The sequence below is a fragment of the Rhagoletis zephyria genome, unplaced genomic scaffold, assembly GCF_001687245.7.
Source record: "Rhagoletis zephyria isolate East Lansing unplaced genomic scaffold, Rhagoletis_zephyria_1.1 Rzeph_scaffold_09260, whole genome shotgun sequence".
NCBI lineage: Eukaryota > Metazoa > Arthropoda > Insecta > Diptera > Tephritidae > Rhagoletis > Rhagoletis zephyria.
Genome location: NW_016166339.1, coordinates 1 through 24,627, shown reverse-complemented (window position 1 = coordinate 24,627; position 24,627 = coordinate 1). Strand labels below are relative to the sequence as shown.

The 24,627-nt window shown below is 36.0% G+C and overlaps 1 protein-coding gene across 1 annotated transcript; it reads left to right on the top strand.

Moving 5' to 3' along the window:
* Positions 1–7,189: 7,189 nt before the first annotated feature.
* Positions 7,190–24,605, top strand: LOC108375651 (mediator of RNA polymerase II transcription subunit 15-like; the record flags this gene model as incomplete). The annotated part of the gene is made up of 6 exons (XM_017631796.1): positions 7,190–7,412; positions 8,354–9,242; positions 9,305–9,597; positions 9,656–9,848; positions 10,213–10,587; positions 24,325–24,605. Coding segments are annotated over exons 2-6 (1,197 nt in total), but the record flags the coding sequence as incomplete, so codon positions are not given.
* Positions 24,606–24,627: the final 22 nt, after the last annotated feature.

The window sequence follows — 24,627 nt, the reverse complement described above, 5'->3', positions numbered from 1 at the left end:
AATCGCTTAGGCGGTTACAGCGCCAAAAAAGAAGAAGAAGAAGAAGATCCGGCAGCTTGATGGGCCGACAAACATTAAGTTCTGAGCAGTACACTCCCGCTCGTACTCCATCCATTAATTTTTGAGCCATCTGTGAAGAAGTTAAATGTCTTCCGGCTAGGCTGCTGGCCTCTACGTCATCCGTTTTGTTCGATAGTAACCCGAAACTCCTTATCCTAGTTATAGCAAGGTACCATGTAGTCTGTGGTGGCTACATACCCTTTGGCTATTGAGCTGTGGCCAGTGTTACTTTGCTTGAATTCCCCTATTACAATCAGTCTCCCCGCGGACTTAGGGCAGGGCATAGGCCCCAAGTAATACCTAGCATTTTTTTGCAGGGGTAGAGGGCATTACTTGCTTTCTTCACTCTGTCCTCCACCTTGTACCTCCACAGCAGTTTGCAGTCCAGGATTACTCCAAGGTGCTTAGTGGGGTCTTTTGGTTTGAGTTCAGTGCCATTCTGCTTAGGGAGCTTCCACGCAGGAATCTTGTACTTTCTTGTAAAGAGTAACATGTCCGTTTTATCTGCATTAATCCCTAAACCTGCGCGAATAGTTCATTGGTGTATAGTTTTAAGAGCTACATTCATTATATTATTTTCCGGTCGCCATTACTGCAATGTCATCAGCATATGTAACTAGTTTGGGTACCCTTGTTCCACCACGGGGGCTTGGATTTGCGTTTAGTGTGCACCGTAGTGATTAATACTACATGCTTTTCGATCTCAGCGTGCATTTTGAACTCTTTTAGCTCGAATCTTTTCCCCTCTACAATCTTCCTATAGAGATCCCAGTTTGTGTTTCTTAGGTTCCTCAGGGTCGTTATTTTGGGATTTGGGGAGAAAGCAATATTAAATTCGATGTATTTCTGATCAGAGAATGATGGTATATCTAACACCTTCCAATTATCTGCCCGTATCGTTTTATTTGTAAAAGACGTTATATCTAGAACATTCTCTAAGTGGGTCCAACGTATTTTGGCTCAATACCTCGGTTTGCTACCTCGAGACTACTTTGAATAATAAAATTGAGTAGAGACTCACCTCTTTCATTGATGACCGCGCTCCCCCAAACAGTTTGATGCGAGTTTGTGTCGGATCCTACCACCAGCGCTTGCCTCCCTTTGTCGGCTAATTCCAGCAACCTCTTGAGCTTGGGCGGGGGTTCATCTGCTTCATGGCACATCGTTCTTACCTTTTTGTCTGCACCCGGGGTGTACGTTACGTAATTTTGTGACTTTAGTCCTGTTACCCGAGGCTATCGAGGGCTCTTGGGCTAAGGCCACATCGTAGCCGCCCCCTCTAGGTAGAGGAGGAGCTCGGCTGAAGCGACTTTACTTTTGTGGAGGTTTCAGAATTGAACTTCGGTTCTCCAGCTCACCCCTTCCACATCACGTAGGTTTAGAGTGGCGTCCAAGATCTCGTCTAGGCCTAGATCCTTTTCCACCTCTCCCGTTTTGAGCATCTTATCATTGTTGTCAGTTAGGTGGCGTTTCTTGAGGCGAAGGAACACGCTACCCATGCCCCACGCCATTTTTCCAATCCTTTCGTGGAGAATATCCTCTGCCGTCTTGTTGATTTGGAGGATGTAATCCTGTGAATTCTCGGCGCTTGTTGGCTTGGCGACATGTAACACCCGCCAATTTTTCCGTTGTAAAAAGCGGAGTGCATGCCCCGGATTTTCCGTGCTAGGAATTAGTACCTTCGCCTTTGTTATCGATGGGATGCAGCTCCTGTCGACGATTTCCAATGATGCCCCTTCCCACAGGTTTTGAAGCGTTTTAACTGCTTCCTTTACCCATGTCCGCGAGGGGTCGTCCTTGCATTTGATCATTTTGTCTCCCCTAAACCACCCTGCTCCGTCAAATGTTGGCGTGGGTGAGTTTGAGTCAGCTTCCATTCCCGAGAAAAGAGTTTCCAGTAGTTGCATTTCAACCATCTTCCACCGCTCTTGTAACATTTAGCCCAGCGGGTTGCTTTGGTCAATAAGTGCCACGATCAGGTGTCTCTTAGCAATCTTACTGGCCGTCTCCGCTGCAGGCCTCGACGTAGTGGGTGGACGCCGTGGAATCTGACGTTAGGCNAGCCTCAAACTGGTTTGCGAACCTCGGATCCGGGGACTTAAATCTTTCTCTTGTTGTGAAGTGAGCTCGCCCACTTTCCATTTCCGACTTAGCCCAAGCCAGTCGTTCTTCCTCCTCCTTCGTCAGACTGGACTTTTGGCGGAGTCTCTCATGAACTTTGAGGGCTGCCTTGTATCGCGCCTTCGCCTTCATCCCCTCCTTAATGGGCTTGAACCTAGGCAGTGTAGCTACTTAAAGCTTTTACTAAATTATACTAAAATTTGATGGCTATAAAATTGCTTACTCAAAATAGCAATTAATTTGAAAATGTTTAAATTTAAAACCTGCAAATTGCAAATATGTTCGGATATGCATCATCAAACAAATTTTTCGAATGACGAAAAAAAAATAATCATCACGTGCACCCTGCAAATTTGCAACCCTTTGCAAGCGTTTTTTTCCGTAGCCAAGTCAAAAAGCCTGCGTTTATCGCGCTATCTGTGGGTCATTAGTGTTAAAATTGGAAACATACATTCAATAACAGTGTTCGGAATCCGCTCCGATAAGACGATTTACTTCTTTTAATGAACTTTTTTTTTAAACACCCTTTCTTTCCTCTGCCTGACTGACTGACTTCAAAAATCTGTTCAAAAGTCTGATATAACCCTGTGTTGTCTCGCCATCTGTGGGTCATAAGCGTCAAAATTAAAAAAAATATTGGTGCCCTACCAGTGTTCGGACTCCAGCTCCGATAAGATTAAATTTACTTTGGCTTTTGAAAAAATTGCAAATCGACTCCTCTACTCCGCTTGACTTCATATCTCTTCCGTTTTTTCACTCATGTTCTGCTCCTCTCACCCCAGTTACAGTAAACAATTTAAAGCAAAATCTCAGTCATAAAAATAAACTCGATCATAGAAATTAGTCGATAAAGTAACTTCGTTTTATTTTGATTCATTGATGTAAAACTTGGTGGATGCAGAACTTAATTTAATTTGTGTAGAAAGAAATTTGTATAAGGTAGAATCTAAATGTGTATCCTTACTTTGCCTCGTGTTCTTATATTTGTGTGTATCGAAATTATTTAAGTCATTCAATTAATGTCGAAAGCGAAATAAATAATGCAAATCTAGTATCGAAAATTTGTTTTTGGCCGATTTTTTAAGCGATTTAGTTCTGAATCGAGTTTGAAGAGTCCGAACACGTAAAAGAAGAAAATACATAGATATAAGCTATAAATGGGGCGCGCAGTGTACAAAAAATATTTTCGGATGAATGCTTTATTGTTTGCCGGTAGTGGTCTGGACTGACCGCTTAACCAAGGTAGGAACCTTTGGAATTTAATGGAAGTTTGGAAAAATTTAAACTTGTCACCCTGCAATTCAATGACAACTAGATGGCACTGGCAGCGTTTTATTTCCCACTTTTTGCGTCAATAAGTTCTAATTCCGTATCCGGTTTTCTGCTTTGTTGCAAAGAAACACATAAAATGCATGATGCAATAATAGAAGGTGGTATCAGGTGACAACTTCTCGCTCTAATTCCGCTATATTGACTGCTTTAAGTGAAACAGTGTTACTTCTTTTACAATTTGCCTAATAGTTGACATTTTTTTATTTTTTCTCAGTATACACATTTTGTTTTCTCAAAAATGTATTTTATTTTATTTCATTTCATTTCATTACGAATATACTATAAAAAAGCAAGTTTTGTTAAGAAGAAAATATTAAATTTTATATTTTTCCCCCAAATAGGGATTCATTTCTTCCCGTTTTTCTTCTTATTCTACTGAGCTAAGGCAGTGTTAAATCGAGTTGTCACAACTGATACCACCTTGTATTATTGCATCATGCATAAAATGGGAGAACTTTGAGGGCCGGTTGTTCAATGTCTGGTTATCACTACTTGCCGGATAAACATCATTATCGACGTTATCGACATCATGCTTATAACATATGATGGATAAAGCAGTCATTGCTTTTAACCAGAGCTTCTATCTCCGATTAGTGCTAATCAACCATTGAACAACCGGCCCTACCACTTTCGCACAGGGTGGTTATTTGTAAATAGAATTTTAAGTGTTGCCAGTAGACCCCATATACATACTGTGCATACTTGCATTGGGAAAGCGCAAACTTTTTTCTCGAACGAAAACAAAACTTTATTCAAGCTAAACATATAATATGCATAGATATAGTGCCGGACATAATGATATGGTTCGCCCTATATTGATAAGTTTTGACCATTTATTTTGTATTATTTATTTTAATTAATTTTTTTATGACAACATAACTCATTCTATATCAAAGATCCTATAAATACATTTTCAAACTTTGTACAAAAATAAAGTCAACAAAGATTGATTAAAATTTTACACATTTCCACAATTTTCATAAACAAAAAAATTGCAAAAATCAACGGTATTTTGTAGCCAGTTTATTATACTACTAGAATCGAATGGGCTATAAAACTTTTCTTAAAGCTCTCGCTAAAAAGTGTGAAACCTTGTTGTTTTTTTTTTAAGTTCTGTACAAAATTTGAAGATTTGGATTTATATGGTTTTTATTATAGAATGAACTATATATTTTTATAAGGAATTAATAAAACTTAATATAAAAACCTAAATAAATAGTCAACACTTACAAATACACCGCACGTTTTATAATATAACGAAGCATTTCAAAATTTAAATTTTTTTGGGAAAGACATATATCTTCGCCATATTTGTGAAGTTTGGTTATCTGTTAGACTGAACATATTCTACTTATCAACCTTATTAAGTGCATAATTAAATCTCCAAAAACGTAAGTTTTGAGTTACATCTCTATATTATTAAACGAGAGACATGGCGACCTTATCCTTATGGTGCGCACTATGTATAAAAGTGAGACTTTGTTTAATCCCAACAAGCAAAATAAACTTAGAGTAGGTTTTTTAAACAACGATTATTCTTGACTTATAAAACGCTTAAAAAAAGGCGTAATGTAATCGAAACGGCACCTTATTTATAAGCGTATGAATATAAATTTATAATAAGTTTTAAAAGGAAAGTATCTTTTCTTGGTTTTGTCGTAAATACTAGCATTTTACTTTTAAAGTCAGTGATTTATAAATATTCGATGTCAACGCTTATAAAAGGTTAATTTGAAAAACTTTAAATAAACTTAATACTAAAAACGCGTATTTAATATAGCACGCTTACTTTAAGTTACTTTTCAAAACACTTAAGAGTACAATTCCTCAAAGACCTTCTCAGACTTTCAGCTACATAATTCAGCCATTGCTGAAAGTCTGAATAGCTTGTTGTGGAGTTGTACTCTTACAGAAATGCTTGTTAGGATTCTATTAAAATTTCATTAAAAAATCAACTAAGCATTATTTCAAATTCATTTACAGTTCACTCTTAGTTTTAACGCATTCAATTTTGTGGCAAGTGTGGCAACTCTTGTAATTTATACTTATATGGACATCTCTGTTTTACTTGTGGCTAGCAGGGCCATTGGGTAGATCCGCCATTTTGTTAGTGTGTGCGCGAACATGGTCGTGGCATTGCAGTGTAAGTGGCGATAGTGCTCAGATAAATAGAATTAAATACACGTTCAAATCTATTAAAATAATAATTATTTGGCGCATTTTATGTAAACAGCGTATAGCTTAAATAATATGTGAATTCTTAAGTAGAAAGAACTCGAAAAATATTGGTATTTCTTGTCGCGCTCTGTTACGATTTCGGTTCGATTTTCTCTCGGGCGAGTTCGTAAGCGTGAGTGCATCTTTATACATAATTCGTCGTGATTTTTCGCAGCTCGTTGCAATGCCCAAGAACTATGAATATTATTTGTGCGAAACTTTATTCTGATCGACGAAAATAATTTGACTTAACTATATTCTGCAGTGTATTTTACGCATTTTACTATGCGTTAACTGCATCGAAATGGGGTAATTAAGTGTATTAATAGCATTATAAATATCTTCTAGAACTCGTTGATTTACTGCTCATACGATTCGGAAACGTTCGCTGTGTGTGTACAAGCGAGTATATGCATAAAAATTCGTATCTTGATACTCGCTGTTCACTTATTTATGTCAAAATCGAAAAGGTAGATAGAGAAAGAGTAAAGTGATAAAAATAAATCGAGTGCCAATTTGGGAGAAATGCGTTAGAAGAATACGACTATAGCTGTAAAATGTGTGTGAATGTTCCACTGGCATACTCGTTGCTTATTACTCAAATACTGTCTCTTTTAACCATCGGGTCGTCATTGTTCATGAACCGAATATATCCGAAGTTTGTATCAATTTTTTCTTCACTTGCTTTACGATGAGAAGTGGTGCCAATAATTGAAAATTTGTAGTTTCGGCGCTTGGGCACTTTTCTGTCCCTTATTGAGGTCATCTTAAAGATCTCGAGTAGATAAAAAATTATATTTTATATACAAAATGTTGGGCAGTATGAATAAAAATTAAGTAATTACTTCTTAAAACTTCAGATCTTTTGCTTGTTTTGTTCAAATAAATTTAAGACAGATCTGAAATTTTAAGAAAAAGCAATTCCTTGTTTTTTTTTTCATACGCCCCATTGGATTAATTAAAATAAATTTAAGTGAGATTTGAAATTTTGAGGTTAGATTTTTTTTTTGGGTATGTAATGTTGCTAAACTTAAAGACGGACTTTTTTATTTTCATAAATAAATAAACTTTGAAGTAAAATTGCATTTCCTTTATTTTTTATTTTACTATTGGAACAACTAATCCACAATACAGGCCATAGTAGTTAAAGTCAAAATAAAGTCGACCCCAAAATTATTTGCAGCGGTTTTGACAGCTAGCCCACTGAAAATTTGACAAAAAGTAAAATTAACTTTAAGAACTTGAATTTACTATAACTATGGGTCTTTATGGTATAAAGATAACTGGCACTTAAACTTTTTCATGGCAAAAAGTGTACCAATCGATCAAGGCGGTATGCAAGAAAAATCCCTCAACTCTTTGTCCGGGACAAATCGTATAGGGCCGGCAACATTTGCATCGCGCTGTTCACCGACTCTCCTAAAATCGCACTCGACTTAAAATTTCAGTCTTTCTTCCTAGTTCTGTCGTTACTCGTTCGCGAATTCAGTTGAGTTTTTACTGCTGCGGAGCAAACCGACTGAATTTTAGTTTTATTGTTGCGAAAAGAATTTGAAAAATTGTCAAAAATCCAAGAGAAATGTAAAAATTATATAGATAAAAACCAAAATAATAAAAAAAAACGAACTTTAATTGAAAAAAGTTTGCCCGGCAAAATACAATGTTTTCAACAAATATCTAAAGTGAGCGAAATGTCCAAATTTTTTTTGTAATAATATACATTTTTTTCTGTAATTTCGGTTTTTTTCCAAAAATTTTTGCGATTTTTTCTAATCATAAAAATTGTATAAAACAAAAATTCTGCAAATAGAAATTTTCGATACGACGTGAAAACTAGCGACAAAAAATTTCAGTCATTGCTTGTCTGTTTTTCTTTCTTTTTCCAATACTGCTCGCACTCGTTGGCCGAGGCGGTCACCATGCAAGTGTATAGGTGCGAGAAACACACTGACAATTCGCGTTCCGTACACTGTTTTGTGAGTGAATCGCTCGGTTTGTGAAGGAACAAGTTAGCATATAGTCGAGTCTTGCAGAGCCAAAAGTCCGTCAGTAGAAAAGCAACGAGTGGTTAAGAAAGAAACGAATGAGTGCGGTTTGTTAAACCAACGAGTTATCGGCGCCAATATGTTTGTCCTCTTCCCGCATTAAATGAAATAGCGTTCATATGTATACGCTTCAACTAGCGACAAATTAATGTTCGCTTATTTGATGGAATGAACGAATAATTGGCCGAAAGTGTGAACGGGCAGTCGACAGTCGGCTGAAAAGAAAGGTGAACGAGTCGAAGAGAAAATCTGCCGTTTGTCATTTAGCTCTGATCATTTTAAGTTAATTATTTCGAGGAAATTTTATTGGGCGAGATCACTGCCATATATTTACAAAATAACTTGGTAAAATTACGAAATTAATACACTAAAAATATAAAAAATTAGTGTACGTAAAAGCAAAATTAAACAAAGGGTCAACTCTCACTATGTTCTCTTACTGCATCAAGCATCGAAACAAACAAATAGACCAATTTCCGAATTTAAATCATATGGACATGAAAATAATTACGAAATCAATGATTCTAATTAAATAGATATATAAAAATTCTAAAATCTTTCTTCTACTTCATTTACAGTTGATGTGCAATTAAATATCGTTGGAAAATTTATTAATGCAAAAAAAGGCGCAAAAAACATGTACTCGAAGAAAAACAATGTTTGATTCGAAAGATGTTGATGGTTATAATCGTCGGCGTTTAAAATGGTGATTGAACGATCACTGCAAAAGCAGGAAAGTGTCAAGTGCCAATAAACAAACGAACGAGATATATGTGAACTGGGAATTTGTTAGCTTACAAATTTACATCAGTAACTAAAAAAAAAAAGAAACACAAACAATTCACCTTAAGCGAGAAGAACTATAGAAAGTATACTATAATAAAAGGTATAAAAAGCCGAAAGTGGTCGGCCTACCTTTGCGACTTCTGACACAAAATGCACTCAATCGTAATCGGCAAAAACACTTTAATTCAGTTGGAAAATTTTGTAATTGCGTGGAAGCGATTTCAAAGAGTGCAGCCATTTCTAATAAAACTTCAGGAAACCAGCCGAATCAAGCAAGGTACCCAGGCTTGGAAAGTTGTAAAGCTTTCTTCTAATGTCACCCCTGGTGCAGCGCAACTATCTGCAACAGTGAAAAGTGGTGGTGTTTTGAAAATAAGTAAACAATTCGTGGCAAAGTCTTATGTCCCCCCACTAAATGTAGCGGCGTTTGCAAACTTTGTCAAACTCATCTATTTTCATCATTAACTTATTACAAATAAACTTGACTTTTCATTGCAAAATTTATAACAATTGTAACAGCAAATAAGCTAACCCATCTATACCTATACCAAGTGAAAAAGTGCGTATAATAATACGCGTATAAGGCTATTTAATACCAAAACAAGAAGCATAACAACGACGTCTGAATGATGGCAGATCATATGGATGAACCTCCGCAAAAGCGGACTAAAATGGATCCGAGTAAGATAATTGAAAACTGTATAAAAGTTTTATTATATTTTAATTTGTTTTATTTTTTCCAGCGGACTACGTCTCCGTTTTGGAAGATGATCTGCCAGATGAACTTGTTACTGGTAACAGCAATTGGCCAGATCCTCTTAGCAGCGGTGGAGGACCTGGCGGTCCAGGATCTGGCCTTGGAGTCAATGTGGTTGGCGGTCCTAATAAACCACCTGCACAAGGCCCTGGGCCAGGTGGACCGCAAATTAATGGTGGCGGCGAAGATTCCACTGGTGTGGGCGGCAATCAAGTCGGCGGTAATCCTTTACGTCAAATGCAACATCATCAACATCTGCAACAATTATTGCAGCAACAAGTAATATTAATGCTTATCAGATTTCATCAGCAAAAATTATAATATCATCTCGTTACAGGGTAACAAGAACATGGGTATGATAGGTAATCCTATGGGCGGAGCTGGAATGAACCAATTGGGTAGTAAATCACCTAACTTGCAATCACCAAACGCAGCTGGCATGCAAGTAGTTGGTGGTCAAATGGGCATGGTCAATTCGATGGCGATGTCTATTTCTAATAATGGCGCTCAAGGAATGAATACGATGCCCGGTAAGCGATTAGACTTTCATATATCATATATTCTTATATCAATTAAAAGCCACTTATTGGTTTAGTAAGCAAACACATATTTACTGAGACAATTTCAACTCATATATTTCAAAACAGTATTTGTCGTTTTTAATATCTAAAACAAAGGAAAGTAGAAAAAATTACTTTACACTCTTCTCATTTAAAGCTTAATTTAATAGGAGCATATAAGCATTTTAAAATATATTTGAAACTATTTACTATATCTAATTATTCAGAAACATGTAGATAATAAACTATGAAAATAGGATAATAGAATTTCACTTTGGTGACAATGTTTTACTATATGCACTTCAAAATCAAAATAATAATTTTTTCTCTTTAGGCATGAATACAATTGCTCAAGGCAATATTGGAGGTATGGTGATCACCAATAGTAATTTGGGTGGTCTTGGTGGCAATGCGGGAATGGTGAACACATTGAAACAACAAATAGGCGCTGGAGCTGGCGGTATGATGAGCGCAGGGCCAGGCGGTGTGGGACCTGTTGGAAATATGGGTCCGGTCGGGGGTCCTAACCAAGGAATGCATTTAGGTGGCGGCCCCGGTCATCCACAGGGTCTACAAAATGGGCCGATGATGGGCAGAATGGTCGGACAACATATGTTACGTGGTCCCAGTCCACATTTAATGGCTGCTAATGGACCTGGCGTTGGTCCAGGAGGTGGTCCTCGAATGCAAAATCCAAATATACAAATGGGTAAGTTTTCGTTTTTATATAATGTAAATCATGCAAATTTTAAACATATCTAGTACATTCAGCGCACAACGATTCGACCCGTGTGTTTATTAGTTTTTGGGAACACGAATTTATGTGAAAATATATGATATTGCTTGCGGTGTAAAACGTGTAATTGCCTTTTTGAAATTGAATCAAATTGATATGTTCTGAAACTTAAGAAATAATTAAAAAGTTTATTTCATGCAATACATTGATATTACAAAAGAAAAATACCAAGAATGTATAAACGATAAGTAATATAAACAATTAATAGTTTTCCGAGATTCTTTTTTAAACGTCATAATGTCTGTAATAATAATCAAGCCTATTACGGTATCCGACGGGTGCCATCCGAACGGATCTTATCATCCACGTTCCCTTTTTATGATAGTGCGATTCGGATTAGATCCGTAGGATACCCTAGTAGGCATAATTAATAGTAATATCTGCACCAATTTAAAAATTCTGCTTAAAATCAATAGTCGATATGATCCTGTCATGTTTATTAAACTATGTTTTGAAAGTCGTTGTCCTGATTGTGGAATAATTATTTCAGCCCTCAAAAAATAAAATAAAAATTAAAAATAAAATAAAACTTAATGCTTTCCATTTCAAGACAACCACTCAGGTACGGGAATGATTTTTAATTTCGATGAAACTGAAATATGTTGTAGCGGTGGTTCAAATAATGAGACCCGCATTTTTTTGGTTAAAAAATATTTTTTGGGCGGCTTATAAGCTATTTATTTTTTTTATATAACACTCGATATCAGGGAATTTTTTTTCAAATGTCCATAACTTTGTGAAACATTATTGAATTTCAATATGTTTTTTCATTAAATGTTTTTATTTTATAAACTTTTGATTTATTTTTTTTTTAAGAAAATTTTTGCGAAGTTAAATTATGCAAAAACTATATATTTTTTTCTGTCATACTTTTTCACAAGAAAATAGGCGCTTTTTAGGTGAATCCTCAGTAGCACTTATCCTTCGGAGATGATTTTGTATTTATTTTTTTAAATACATTTTTGAGGTACATACTACAATGTAGTCAATAATTTTCCCACAAAACGTTATTTATTATTATTTTTATCTAAAAAGAACACAAAAGAGCCAACAATTTTTTCGAGCCAAAAAAAAATGCTGGTCTCATTAATTGGACCGACAAACATAATTCAGTTTCATTGAAATTAAAAATCATACCCGTAACTGACCGATTTGTTGTCTGGAAATGGAAAGTATTACCTGAATAAAATGCTGAAAAACCTGAAAAACCTTTGTGGAGGAGTTTTACTCACTGAAATTGCAATTTTGATTATGTTATGTAACATATGTTTATATAGGATTTTAAAATTGTTCGGTTAAGCGATTGGTACTTTAGTGACTGTTCACGCGATTATTAAATTGGTTTATTAGATTTAAATAATCGTCCAGCTAAGACATCGACAATTACAACAAATCTGATTTTGAACATGGAAATACAATTTGTATGCATGCAAAAGATATTTTCGCTCTGAAATTTCGAACATTCTGAACCGAGTGCTCTGAGCCGCCTATACAACATGAAAAAACTTTAAAAGGGGGTTTCTCGAAGCACGGTTTATGAAATCGGCAGCAAGCAATTACCTGAATAATTTTCAATATTTTCACTTGCATTTTTTATACCACAACTTCAGAATGCAATTAGCTTTTAATACTTCAATACCTTCCCTTCCGTCGTAAATAAACTGTAAAAATCGCTTTTGAATGGTGTTACCCTTATGTAATTTTTTTTTATGATAAAGAAAGATGGTGAGGTAACCGAAAAAAGATGAATAAAGATTAGACAACGATGGACTGTAAGTTTCGTATTTCTACTTTTCCCATTTTGTTGTAGATGGTTGTTGTCCTTATTACGAATTGCATATTCGAATAACTGGACTAATCCATTCGACTATACAATAACCCGACAACCCATTAGAAAAAAGTACTGCGCAAGTTCGAATCCTGTCCGGGCCAACATAAATTTTTGCCAATGGCAACATGAGAATGTACGGAGAAAACGGCTTCAAACTGTAGGGCATTCCGTTTGTGAGCAACATTAAGTTCCACACAACAAATTGGAAGAGGTTGTCGGAAATCAAATGTGTGAAGCCCCAATTGTCTAAATTTTTTCTTATTCAGATAACTATTTAATTTATTTTTAAAAATTTTCATTTAAAATATAAGCCGTCATCGATTCGCCCACAGTTAGCGAGTGGCGAAATGAACGAACTTAATGGGGTACAACCAAACTTGCTATCGTCTATCCGTGCTAGTTAACTTTGTTGTTGCTTTCACATGCAAAATTTTTCGTTAAGCGACCGGAACTCAAACATGGCAAGCAGCGAAGTGGCGAATCGATTACGGCTATAGTTTGGTCTATAACGGAAGCTACACTATTAAAAGACTTAAAGCAAAGTTATCGAAAATTAATCAAACCTCAAAAAAAACTAAAAATTTTCAAATTTTCGAGTATGCAGGTTTGTAGCCCATTTAATTTTAGCACAATATGGTGCAAGTTTCAAGTCCCTAAAAATTACCGTTGATTTTTAGAATAAATTTTGTTCATACGTTATATGGAAGAAAATACTCATCACCCTCGACAAAAAATGTTTAGCACTTTGTTTTACTAAAATTGAATGAGCTAGAAAACTTAATACTCGAAAATTTTTCTAAAAATCGTGAATAAATCGTTTGCTTGCAATTTTAGGTATATTTTGATGGGAGAAAAAATTGTCTTTTCCAAATGGACTGCAATTCTGATAAGAGAGTGTTTCATGCATAGAAACTTAAAAAAAAAAAATTAGCGTGAATGTAACTATGTTACTTGGCTAGCAAATATTATGCTACAGTTGTTGTATTGCTGTTACAATGAAGCGACATAATAGAGGTTAAAATAGAAAAACTCTTCAGGGAACTTGTGGCAGAAAAGTGGGATCATCTTGAAAGTCAACTGGAGTTATTACGTGAACGCTGGCAATATTCCCATACTTCTCAGAATGGCTTTGTCTCTATAGTCCTCAGTAAAATAATATCTAGTAATTTGCCAGTAATCCAATTTCTGAGAGTAAGCCAACATTTGCCCTAAGTGAGAGAAATATACAAAAAAGTACGCAGGCGCTTACCTAGCAAGTAGTTACTAGTTAAAAATGCTTAATTAAATCGTTCAATTTTGGCTGTTTTTTACCCTACTTTGCAAGTTTTTTGCAAATTTTTGCGTTCGCAGACGACAAAAAAAGGATAACTTGTAACACAGCCAGAGCTAATATTTGAACGCATTTCGTTGGCAAAAACGTAGTGCTGCCGTAGTGTTGGACTAAAATACATTAGAACAATTGCATTTGAGAGGTGCCACGCCCCCTCACCCTTCGCCCACCGCCCCTTATGGTGCATTTACATGGTATGAACCTGTTCATAAGCCGTATGAATTTTCCTATAAAAGAAGCACCAACTCTATGAAGAAATTAATGAAACCGATATATATTTAACAATTTTGACTTATATACTTGGCAAGTATTTTTTTGTAAACAACAAATAAAAAAATTTTATTTGGTACTAGCTTCGAAACTAGAAGCTTATTTTTTGTTAAATGTGCTTTAAAAGGGACCTACTGCCAATAAAACCTTATGGATTGCTATTTTTCCATATTTGTAATGCTTCCATTTAAACATCTTTGTAGAAAAACAGTTTTTGTTCAGAATTGCTTCTTTACGAAACGTTTGGCATAAGTTGAAATCATAGGGATGCCGTTTTCTTCCGTTTCTCTGTGGATTTTATACTTGAAAAGGCACCAAAATATGTATGCAATACTTCTACATATCGTCGTTTAAAGTACAAAACCGTGCATCAAGAAAATGCAAAACCTCGTGCCTAAATTTTATAGGAGAGAGTGAAACTTGTCCTAATTAAAAAAGGTTCTCTCTTTTAAACTTAATATTCTTCTCTCCTTATGTCTAATTATCGATATTTTATTATAAATGGCTAAGGGCTTGATGTCAGGAGCTTCCGGTGACCAAATATCTTTTTTGGCTTGCTTAGAGTCTAGCTAAGAAATCTGTTGAAAACTTTGAAATTGGACAATGACTACGTGCATCTGCCATATAATTTATAAAAACTGCGATAAATCAAGAACTACTAAGGCTAATTCACCTAAAATTTGATTGCGATAACGACTTAGCGGAAAATTAGATTATTAAAAATTTTAGGATAATGGGCGTGGCGCCGCCCACTTATTATCTCAGATGTGTAACTCAGTAGCCGATATATCCATTTCTACCAAACTTGGTGCGCGCGGAAAAAGTGGGAGGAGCACTTGAAGGCCTGTAATTTCACATCTGGTGTTAGTAAGGTCTGGTTAACCGTGGGGTCCTTGTCTAGCCTAACGAAGCGTGATGACAGAGTGGAAATCTCATTCGAAGGTCGCGCTTCGTCAGACCTGAAGAAATTCGCAACCTATTTCAGTAGGGAATTCACACTGCATCCTTCTGTAGACAGGGCCAAACGTCGAGCGACCAGGAGGCTACACAAGCTGCCAAAAAACAGTGCATCACTTGTTTTCACCTGCTGTAAAGTGAAGGGGGCTATCGGGAAGGCGAAAGCCTCCAAAGCCATTGGACCTGACGGAATCTGTATGTTGATGCTGAAACATGTGGGGCCTGCTGGTGTAGCTAACCTAACGGAGGTCCTCAACCTGTCAATGGCCAATCTCATCATTCCTGATGTGTGGAAATCAGGGAGAGTGGTCCCACTGCTGTTACCGGGGAGGCCCGCCAACAAAGGAGACCCTTATCGCGCGATAATGCTCCTTTCCCCGGTCGCGAAGACACTAGAGGCCCTGCTACTCCCATACTTCACCTGCCACCTGACCCCAGCGAAGCATCGGCACGGATTTCGTAAAGTGCACAGCACAACAACAGCACTTAACGCCATAAACACCCAAATAACTCATGGCCTAAATCGAAACCGCCCCTGTGAGAGAACGGTCCTAGTAGCGCTGAACTTGTCAAAGGCGTTTGACACCGTCTGCCATTCCACGCTGCTAGAAGACATTGAGGCCTCCTCACTCCCACAGGGACTGAAGCGATGGTCGGCGAATTATATGAGTGGTCGACAGTCGTCAGTAATTTTCAGAGATCTAACCTCGAAACCAAAAAGAATTAAACAAGGGGTTCCACAAGGTGGAACTTTAACTTGTACATCTCGAAGCTTCCCGAGCCACCTGAGGGAGTTTCCCTGATCTCATACGCTGACGATTGCTCGATTTTGGCATCCGGGAATGGTATTGATGACCTCTGCTCAAAAGTAAACGACTGTCTCTACCAGCCTTTCTCGCTTCTTCACTGCAAGTAGCCTAACAATCTCCCCAACGAAATCAACGGCGACCCTCTTTACTACCTGGACGAAGGAGGTCAGGTTAGAATTAGGTACACATGTCAATGGCACACCAATACCGACTGTAAACAACCCGAAAATTTTAGGGATCACCTTCGATAGCCTGCTCTCCTACTCCACGCACACAACCGCAGTTGTCAATAAAGTACAGAGCCGCAACAAGGTCCTCAAGTCGCTCGCCGACAGCACTTGGGGCAAAGACAAAAAAACGTTGCTGGCAACATACAAGGCAATTGGCCGGCCGGTTCTAAACTATGCTGCGCCAGTTTGGACGCCGGGGACTAGTTAGATGCCGGGGACTAGTGGGACGCCGGGGACTAGTTGGACGCAGTGGACGAAACTACAGACTTGTCAGAACGCCGCACTCCGGACAGCGACTGGGTGCCTTCTGATGACGCCTGAGCACCACCTACACAGCGAGGCCCAAGTGCTCCCCGTAGGGATCCGTACGATAAGTCGAAAATAAAAATGTCGAAAGAGAAATGTCGAAATTTAAAAATTTTTTAAATCTCGAAATAATGTTTAACCGAAACGCAAAATGTCGAAATCGTATGCTTTCGAAATGAATAAGGTCGAAAAAAATGCAAAACGCGTAAATTGTCGAAAAAAAGTCGAAAAAGTTGAATGTGTGAAAAAAATAAAAATTAAAAGTGTTCTGAGTAGATTTTCAAATGTTCTAGAGTTCCTAAGATGGAAAAAGAAAGTTCTGCAAAATTACGCAGAAAAAAATTTTTTAACGTGTTATTTAAATTGATTTTAACTTTTTGAAAAGATGGCANTTTCATTACATTATTTCGATATTTTTTTTTCGACTTTTTTATTTTCGACATTTTTCCTTTCGACAATTTTTTTCTCGACATTCTTGATTTTCTAACAATTTTTTTTCGACATTTTTTTTTCGGTGTTTTTAGTTTCGACAATTTAAATTTCGACGTATCGTACCAGACCCCTCTCCGTAAGGGAACACAACAAAATGCTTTGTAAGCAATTTCTGGTGGGGTGCCAAAGAAAGGAACACCCAAACAGACCTCTGCTACAGGAGGAGCCTCCGCCCAAGCACGTCAGGGGGCACCTATTCGTGTACAAGGACGCAGTCCAGCAATACGTAGACCAACCACTGGACCCGACGACAAACAGACGAGCCATTAACGACATCCATAGAGAGTCAGTCACCATCTACATTGACTCTCGACCTATGAATGCCGTAATCGGAGCCCAGTCACCACCCGTAGAAGAGACGGAGCTTCAATTACCAAGAGGGACCCGCGTTACCCTGGCTCAATTACGGTCTGGATACTGTAGCCACTTCAACAGCTACCTGTCCACACTCGACCCCAATATCCCCAATGAGTGCCCGGCATGTGGAGAATCCCCTCATCAACTGACACCCCTTTCCCTCTGGTCCGACTCCTTTGAAACAGCTCGTTTCCTGGGCCTCCCGTTAGTTGAGCTTGACGACAATTATTGAATGTTCACCCGAAATAGGCGGGGCTTAGTAGTGCCGCTACAACAACAACTAAATCCCTAAACTTTGTGCAAAACTCAGGAAAATTCAATCAATTTTCTAACTAATTTGCGACTTTATATTCAGATGTTTTTAAAAAATTCTAAGTATGCAGTTTTATAGCTCATCCAATTTTAGTATAACAAAGTGCAAGCTTGAACTTGCTAAATAATCGCGTTGATTTTTGGCAATTTTTTTCATTCAGGTTTCCCATACAAAGTATGTTCGACAATTATTTTTTTATGGAGAAAATGAGCAACACCTTCCACTAAAAAAATTACTGAAAATCTACGCTATTTTTTTGATAGTTCAAACTTGCACCTTGTTATACTAAAATTGAATGGGCTATAATATAAAACTGCATACTTTTTCTAAAAAATCTGAATAGAAAGTTGCACAAATTTATTGAATTTTCCTGAGTTTTGCATAAAGTTTCTCTTTTTTTGGTGAAGTACGAACTAAATTTTTATAAAAAAATATTGAAAATAAATTAGAATAAAAAACTTTGCATATATTGCGAAAAATTCTCTGTGTCAATATTTTTGTCCACTGGCACTGTATGTTCCGGCTCTTGTTATTGTATTTGATACATAATTTCGCTGCTTGCTACCCATGCATGCTACTACTTTGCTATGGGTGCTCTCGTACTCTTCGAAATTTGGAATAGTATTTTTGCATTTCGTGCAATCCGTGCATCGTGCAAGACTTCGAGAATACCGCTATTGTTATTTCATAACTCTTTTCACACTTATTTGAGAAATCTGATTTGCCCCTCTTACTTCTTGAAACAAAGCTCCAAATAGCCTTGGTCTTAAGCACTATATCTTTTAATAAAATACAACAATATCGCTTTGAGAAAATCAAATTTTTCACCGGCAGAAAGAGTAACGTCCCGAACGCTCATATACAATTGTTTTAAAGTTAATTCAAGCTTTAGTTTTGTTTTATAATACATATTGTTAACTTCATTATTTTTTCTTCAAAGTATTATTTTTGAACACGTTAATTTTAATATTAACCCTTTCAGTACAACTGTCCAATATATTGGACACTTTTTGTACTTAAAGCTCTTAAATAAGAGCTTTTGTTTTTAAAATAACAGTTGTTTTGAGAAAAGCTTAGTATTTTCGGAATGCACCTGACCGTATTTTTTCAGAAAAGTGAAAAGTGTCACAAAAGTTGATGGAGTAGTGTGAGTATGAGCAAATTAACTTCTTTTCGATAGAATTGAGATCCGAAATTTAAATGTTCTTAGTTTTGAAATATATTTCGCAAAAGAAAAAAAAAAGTATTGATTCACTTCCTAGTTTACAAATATCGAGTACCACTGCCCAATATAATGGACACTAAATATCAGTAAAACTAAGAGTTTTATAAAATTTTTGATTTTATTTTTGAAATCAATGACCGAAACAAACAAATTTTCATATTTTTAGCTTCAGCGGCTGATTTTTTGTACTGAGAGGGTTTAGTAAATTTGCTCTTCTGACATTTTCGTACACAAATGTCATCGCCGCTAGGCCAGCGCAATCTTGTATTCTATCATTCTTGACCCTATTCCATATACAGTGACGAACAAAAGTATTGGCAAAGTGAATTTTTCGCAATATATGCAAAGTTTTTTATTCTAATTTATTTTCGATAATTTTTTGTAAAGATATAGTTGATTTTACACAAAAAAAAAATAAAAAAATCTCTAAAATTTGTGCAAAACTCAGGAAAATTCAAGAAATTTGCAACTTTCTATTCAGATTTTTTAGAAAAATTCTAAGTGTTTCCTAACTTTGACTTTGGCAATTATTGCCAGCTCAAATAATATGGCAGTGTCGCAATTTGGTGGCAAAAAAAATTTTCATACAAATGTAATCAGTTGTGTCGAAGGGCGAAAATTTTGCAACAAATACGGCATTTATAACACCTTTGCGACGTTCCCACTAATTTATTTTTATATGGAAGAAAACCGCAACACCTAAATGTTAATATTTTAATTTTTAGCCACTTTAAACTTGCACAATATTACACTAAAATTGAGATGTCCATTAAACTGTATACTCAAAAAAAAAAAAAAAAACTTTAACACTTTTGTGGGGAAAAAATTGCTATTTGGTTGAAAATTTGTGGATTTTTTTTTAGTTTTCTACAAAATTTGAGACATGTGTTAAAATGTGTTTTTTTTTTAGAATGAACTGTATTTTGATTGAAAATTCTTAAGCATAAAGCACCATGATAATGAGTTAACAAAAACGTAATCTTCGGAAAATATTAAGAAAATTCGGCTTAGAAACTATGGGTCCGAAATGAGTTTGAAGTCCGCGCATATTGATGTCAAAATTTCAACTCCATAAATTTTTAAGTATTACATACTTTCTTTTTTCACAAAAATCAAATTGGCATACGACAATATAATATAAGCATACCACAGTGCGCAAAATATAGGTTTATTAAAACAATTTCAATAATCCACTTATAAAAAGTAAACGGACATTTAGCGATTGGCATTGTATTAAAGCCACAGTCTTAAACAAAAAAACAAGTGAAAGAATTCATGTACATTAGGGTGGTCCAAAATGCATGTGACAAAGTAAAGTCGGAAGTTGTATGCTCTCTCAGCCCCTAAGATTGTTCTATACCGTAAAAATATACCCCTACTTTTTTTAAATCAAAAAATATTTAGAGGTCGCTCAAGACGCCCAAAGTTTTCCATGTATTTTATATGGGGAAAAACAACTTTTCGTAGAAATGGTATAGAATTCTTAAAAGTTAATATTTTTCTATCGGAAAACTCTGTTTATCTGCAGGAGTTACCCAATAACAATACCCAAAGGTTTATTTAACCATTTTTTCATCGCAATTATAATTTATCGTCAACAGTTATCAATAAAGTTTAGGTACAGAGAGTTTTTTACAATTCGGGGAACTGTTTTTTAAATATTTATTTTTCGCAAATTTTTTATAAAAAAATGGGTAATTCTACAACATAAACCCCAAAAAATCAGAGTTCCAAACCTTGTGCAAAATCAAAGAAAATTTTGCAAATTTTAATTAAAATATTGCACTTTTTAATTAGACTCCTTAGAAGAAAATTTGGTATGCAGTTTTTTAGCCCATTTAATTTTAGTATAATAAAGTACAAGTCTGAGGAAGGTAGGACTTACCATTGATTTTTGACATTTTTTTTTGTTGAGGGTGTCCCTCATTTTCTCCATATAAAAAAGAAATATGGATAATTATTTTACAGCGTGGCGACGAATAACTGTTACCTCGGTTTTTTTGAGAAATAAAAGGGTCCTTTATAGAGTTTGCGAAAAAAGTAGTTTGTTGTTAATTTTCCACAGATTTTACTTTAGTTGTATTAATTAGTTATTAAATTTTAATCCTTATTTACATTTGCCAGCAGTTTAAACTTTGAGAGAACAGTTCATTTGACACGCAAGTATTTTTCAGGTGTATTTTTTCTTAGGCTTTGTATAAAAAAAATACAAAAATGAAAAAAGCTGTATAAGGTTGGTCGAATGAATGGCCGTCCTAGTCACCAGTTTCGGGTCTATTCGATTTATGAGTATGAGGCCTTATGTTGGACAAAAGGGGGAGTATAAGAGACCCAAAATGGAGAAAATGTGCCTATGGTTACAGGAGATATGGAATAAATTAACTGACGAAGACCTGCGTGCCAAATGAACTTTTCTCTCAAAGTTTACACTGCTGGCAAATGTAAATAAGGATTAAAATTTAAAAACTAATTAATACAACTNAGCGGCTTGTCAAACCTACTTTTCCCATTTCGCCATACACCATGCAAACATGAGTCATTCAAGCACAGAATTTTAGTTTTCCTCCGGTTCACAATGTTAAAAATGTTGGTTTTCTTCCATTTTTCTCCCTTACGTCCTCACTTGGTGAAAATTCAGCAACAAATGAGGCGATTTTACCATCCACATCGCAAGCGGTTTGATCAAACGTCAACATGGCGACCAGAAAATCAAAAAATTTTGATTTTTGCTCAAATTTCCCTCAAGCGGTTTGTCAAACCTTCAAACCACCCCCATTGACAACACAAATGGATTGAAACAAAGGGATATTTCGCTTGGTTTGTCAAGCCGCTTGTGTTGTGTATTTCGCTCTTTAGTCTTGTCATGTAAGACCGTGCGGCAGTATTCCGTAAAAGTCATCGCTGTTTCTATAATGCTAGGTTATCTCTTTCAGAGATGTATGTTATTCAGGAAGATACTTTTCATTATGTTTGTGTGAGTGTAAAGCTTTAAGTGCTGTTTGACTACCCCACAAGATAGCGACTCATTTATTCTCTGTAGGTCTCTCGCCTACGCAATTCCTCTACATTCCAGTACTAATTCTTTAGAGTAGAGCTTCCTAAAATAGGTTCCTTAGAAAAGGCACCAGGGTGAAATGATTAATTTTGGCTGTTAATAATTCAACAGATACATAAGTACAAACAGGGGTGGTTCGTTTACCATCGCTTAAAATGTGGTATGAATAAGCACGGCGGTCGGCAGTCGGTTTTTTAGTTGCACACACAAAGAAAAGTTCTGCGCCATGCACACTGACCGAAGTTGGATTTTTTTTGGCATAAATTCAAGATTTTTATAGCAATATATTCTTGATATCAGTTATGTTGATAAAAGTACATATGTCAACTAAGAAAATTTCCAAATAACAGATTTGAAGTTTCAACCCTGTGCTTTTCAGTGCGCTTTCAAAGTCATGTGTATGATTAGCTGTTATTTTGTCAGAATTGGTGCAAAATTTTTAGTCAATTGTGATGAAAGGTTGCGTTAATACAAATAAACAAAATTAGATATGGAATAGTCAAGCTCAAGGTATTTTTAATAAGAACTAGTTAATGTGCATATCGTGTGTGTGTTTGTTTGTTGTTATTTAATGTATTTGTAGTGCGTATTTAAAAAAATAGAACTAGCAAGCTGACAAGTGCTGACGCGATCTAATAATAAAAAAATGCTTAATAATAATTAGATTTTATTTGAGTAATAACAGTTTTTGCTCATTTTTGCTAATTTTTCCAAAATTTACCATTTTAAGCGAAGAAATCTATGTATCCTCCTTACATAGAATAAAGCAAATTTGGGATTTGTTCACCACGTTAATCCGAAAACTTATGAACGGATTTGTCAAAATTTTTTTAATAGAGGTATTATCTTTAGGCCAGAGAATTTCTATAGGGTTGCCATCTATCTAAAAAATTATAAGACTTAAGTTGGACTAAAAATGAGGTACAAAGTGAAAGGATATGGTCCCAAGATGTGCAATAAGCTTTTATTTTTTTAATTGGGGTTGCCGCCTTTTTTAAAATGATTACCTTACATATAAATCTGTGGTCATAAGCAATAACCGCCTAAGTCGAAAAACCTGAATTCGAGAAAAAACATTTTAAACATTTGGATTGTAATGTTAACCTTATGGGGAAACCAAAATATCTTCGTCTATAACTGTTTAAATAGCCTAGCTGGCGGGATGGAGATTTCACACCCACATGGAATAGCAGTTGCAGAATGCGATAGCATATATAACTCAATATGCATTTTTTGTTAATGGCATCAGGTTTGCACAGTTCATTAAATTTAAAAAAAATTAGGTGGCAAGAGCTTGACGTATAGATGTTCAATAAATTTTTATTTTTTCGTAAGGTTTGCCACCTGTTTGAAAAGTCGAAACAAAAGAGTGCTGAGAAATCTTTAGTTTGAATATTTTAGTTATTTTTGAGCTGTTTTTTAAAATTTATTCAAAAAAAAAAACTAAATTCCGGCCAGTGTACCATGGAAAAAAATCAACATAAAATCCATTTGCCGTTTGAAGGCGGTGTAAAGCTGTAGGTCCCTCCATTTTTGTTACAAAATCAAGACGCACACGACATATGGGGGGAGAAGCTCGGTCAAACACTTAACGCGTAAATTTAAAAAAGAAAGCACATTTTTACTGTACAAATGTCCCATCCGTGACGGTGGAATATCCCAAATACAAATAAGGAATACAATTTTAGAACTAATTAATGAAATGAAAGTCAAATCTATGGAAAATTAACAATAAAATACTCTTCAATTAAAAAAAAAAACTATGTAACAGTTATTCCTCGCCATGCTGTAATTTTGTACTATTTCTTACTGTGTCCAGGAGTACTGTAACAGACTAAAAAACATTACATTGGTAAGGCTGACGCCAAAGACACACGACAGTCTCATCGTTTGTGCGCTGACAACCACTTGATGTTATCATTAAATTTTTTGCTACAAAATGCTTAACTTTTAAAAATGAAGGATATATCAAACACTTGCGCTACTTGCGTGGCCCTTATTAGGCGTGTTTTTTTTTTTTTACATGCATATACATCTACGCTTAAGTAGTAAAAAAAAACGCATCGAAAATTTCCATTTAAAAACAAGTAATTTTGATTTTATCGACAACTATTCATAAGCACACATAAAGTTTGTCGGTTACAGCTCCATACAAATTTTAAGCGCAGATGCGTATGCGTGTAAAAAACACGAATAGTTAATTCTACGCATAAGCGATATACATACATACTATAAGGTTAGAAGATTTAACAAGGTCGATGACAGTTAAGGTTCGGGTGGATTTCTATATCAGGTTAGTTTCTGTGAAAATTGCAGATTTAACCTATTGAATATATCAAGTCCCCGATATATTTATTCTGCACCATGCATACGCACATATTTAAATAGCAACAAACCTTCAGATTTTACCAATAAAGAATCCCTTGACAATCTTCTATTTTACCCTCATTTGTTTGGGATCAAATCACTGTGCAGCTCAACGATCAGATGTGTTGAACGGTAATCTTACGTACGGTGGTCCAGGTCAAATGGCAAACATGGTTGGCGGCAATGTTGCTGTGGGACCCAATGGCCCCTACGGCAATGCGGTTGGCGGCGTTGGAAACTATGGAGGGCCTGGTGGACCACAAGGTGGACTTAGCGTAAATCCTAATAATCCACAACAACAACTTTTAGCACAGCAAATGGCACAGCGTGCCGGTGTTCACCCTATGCAACAGGGCAATCGACCTGGTGTTCCCATGGGAATGGCTGGAGTGAGCAATGATGGTGCACCTG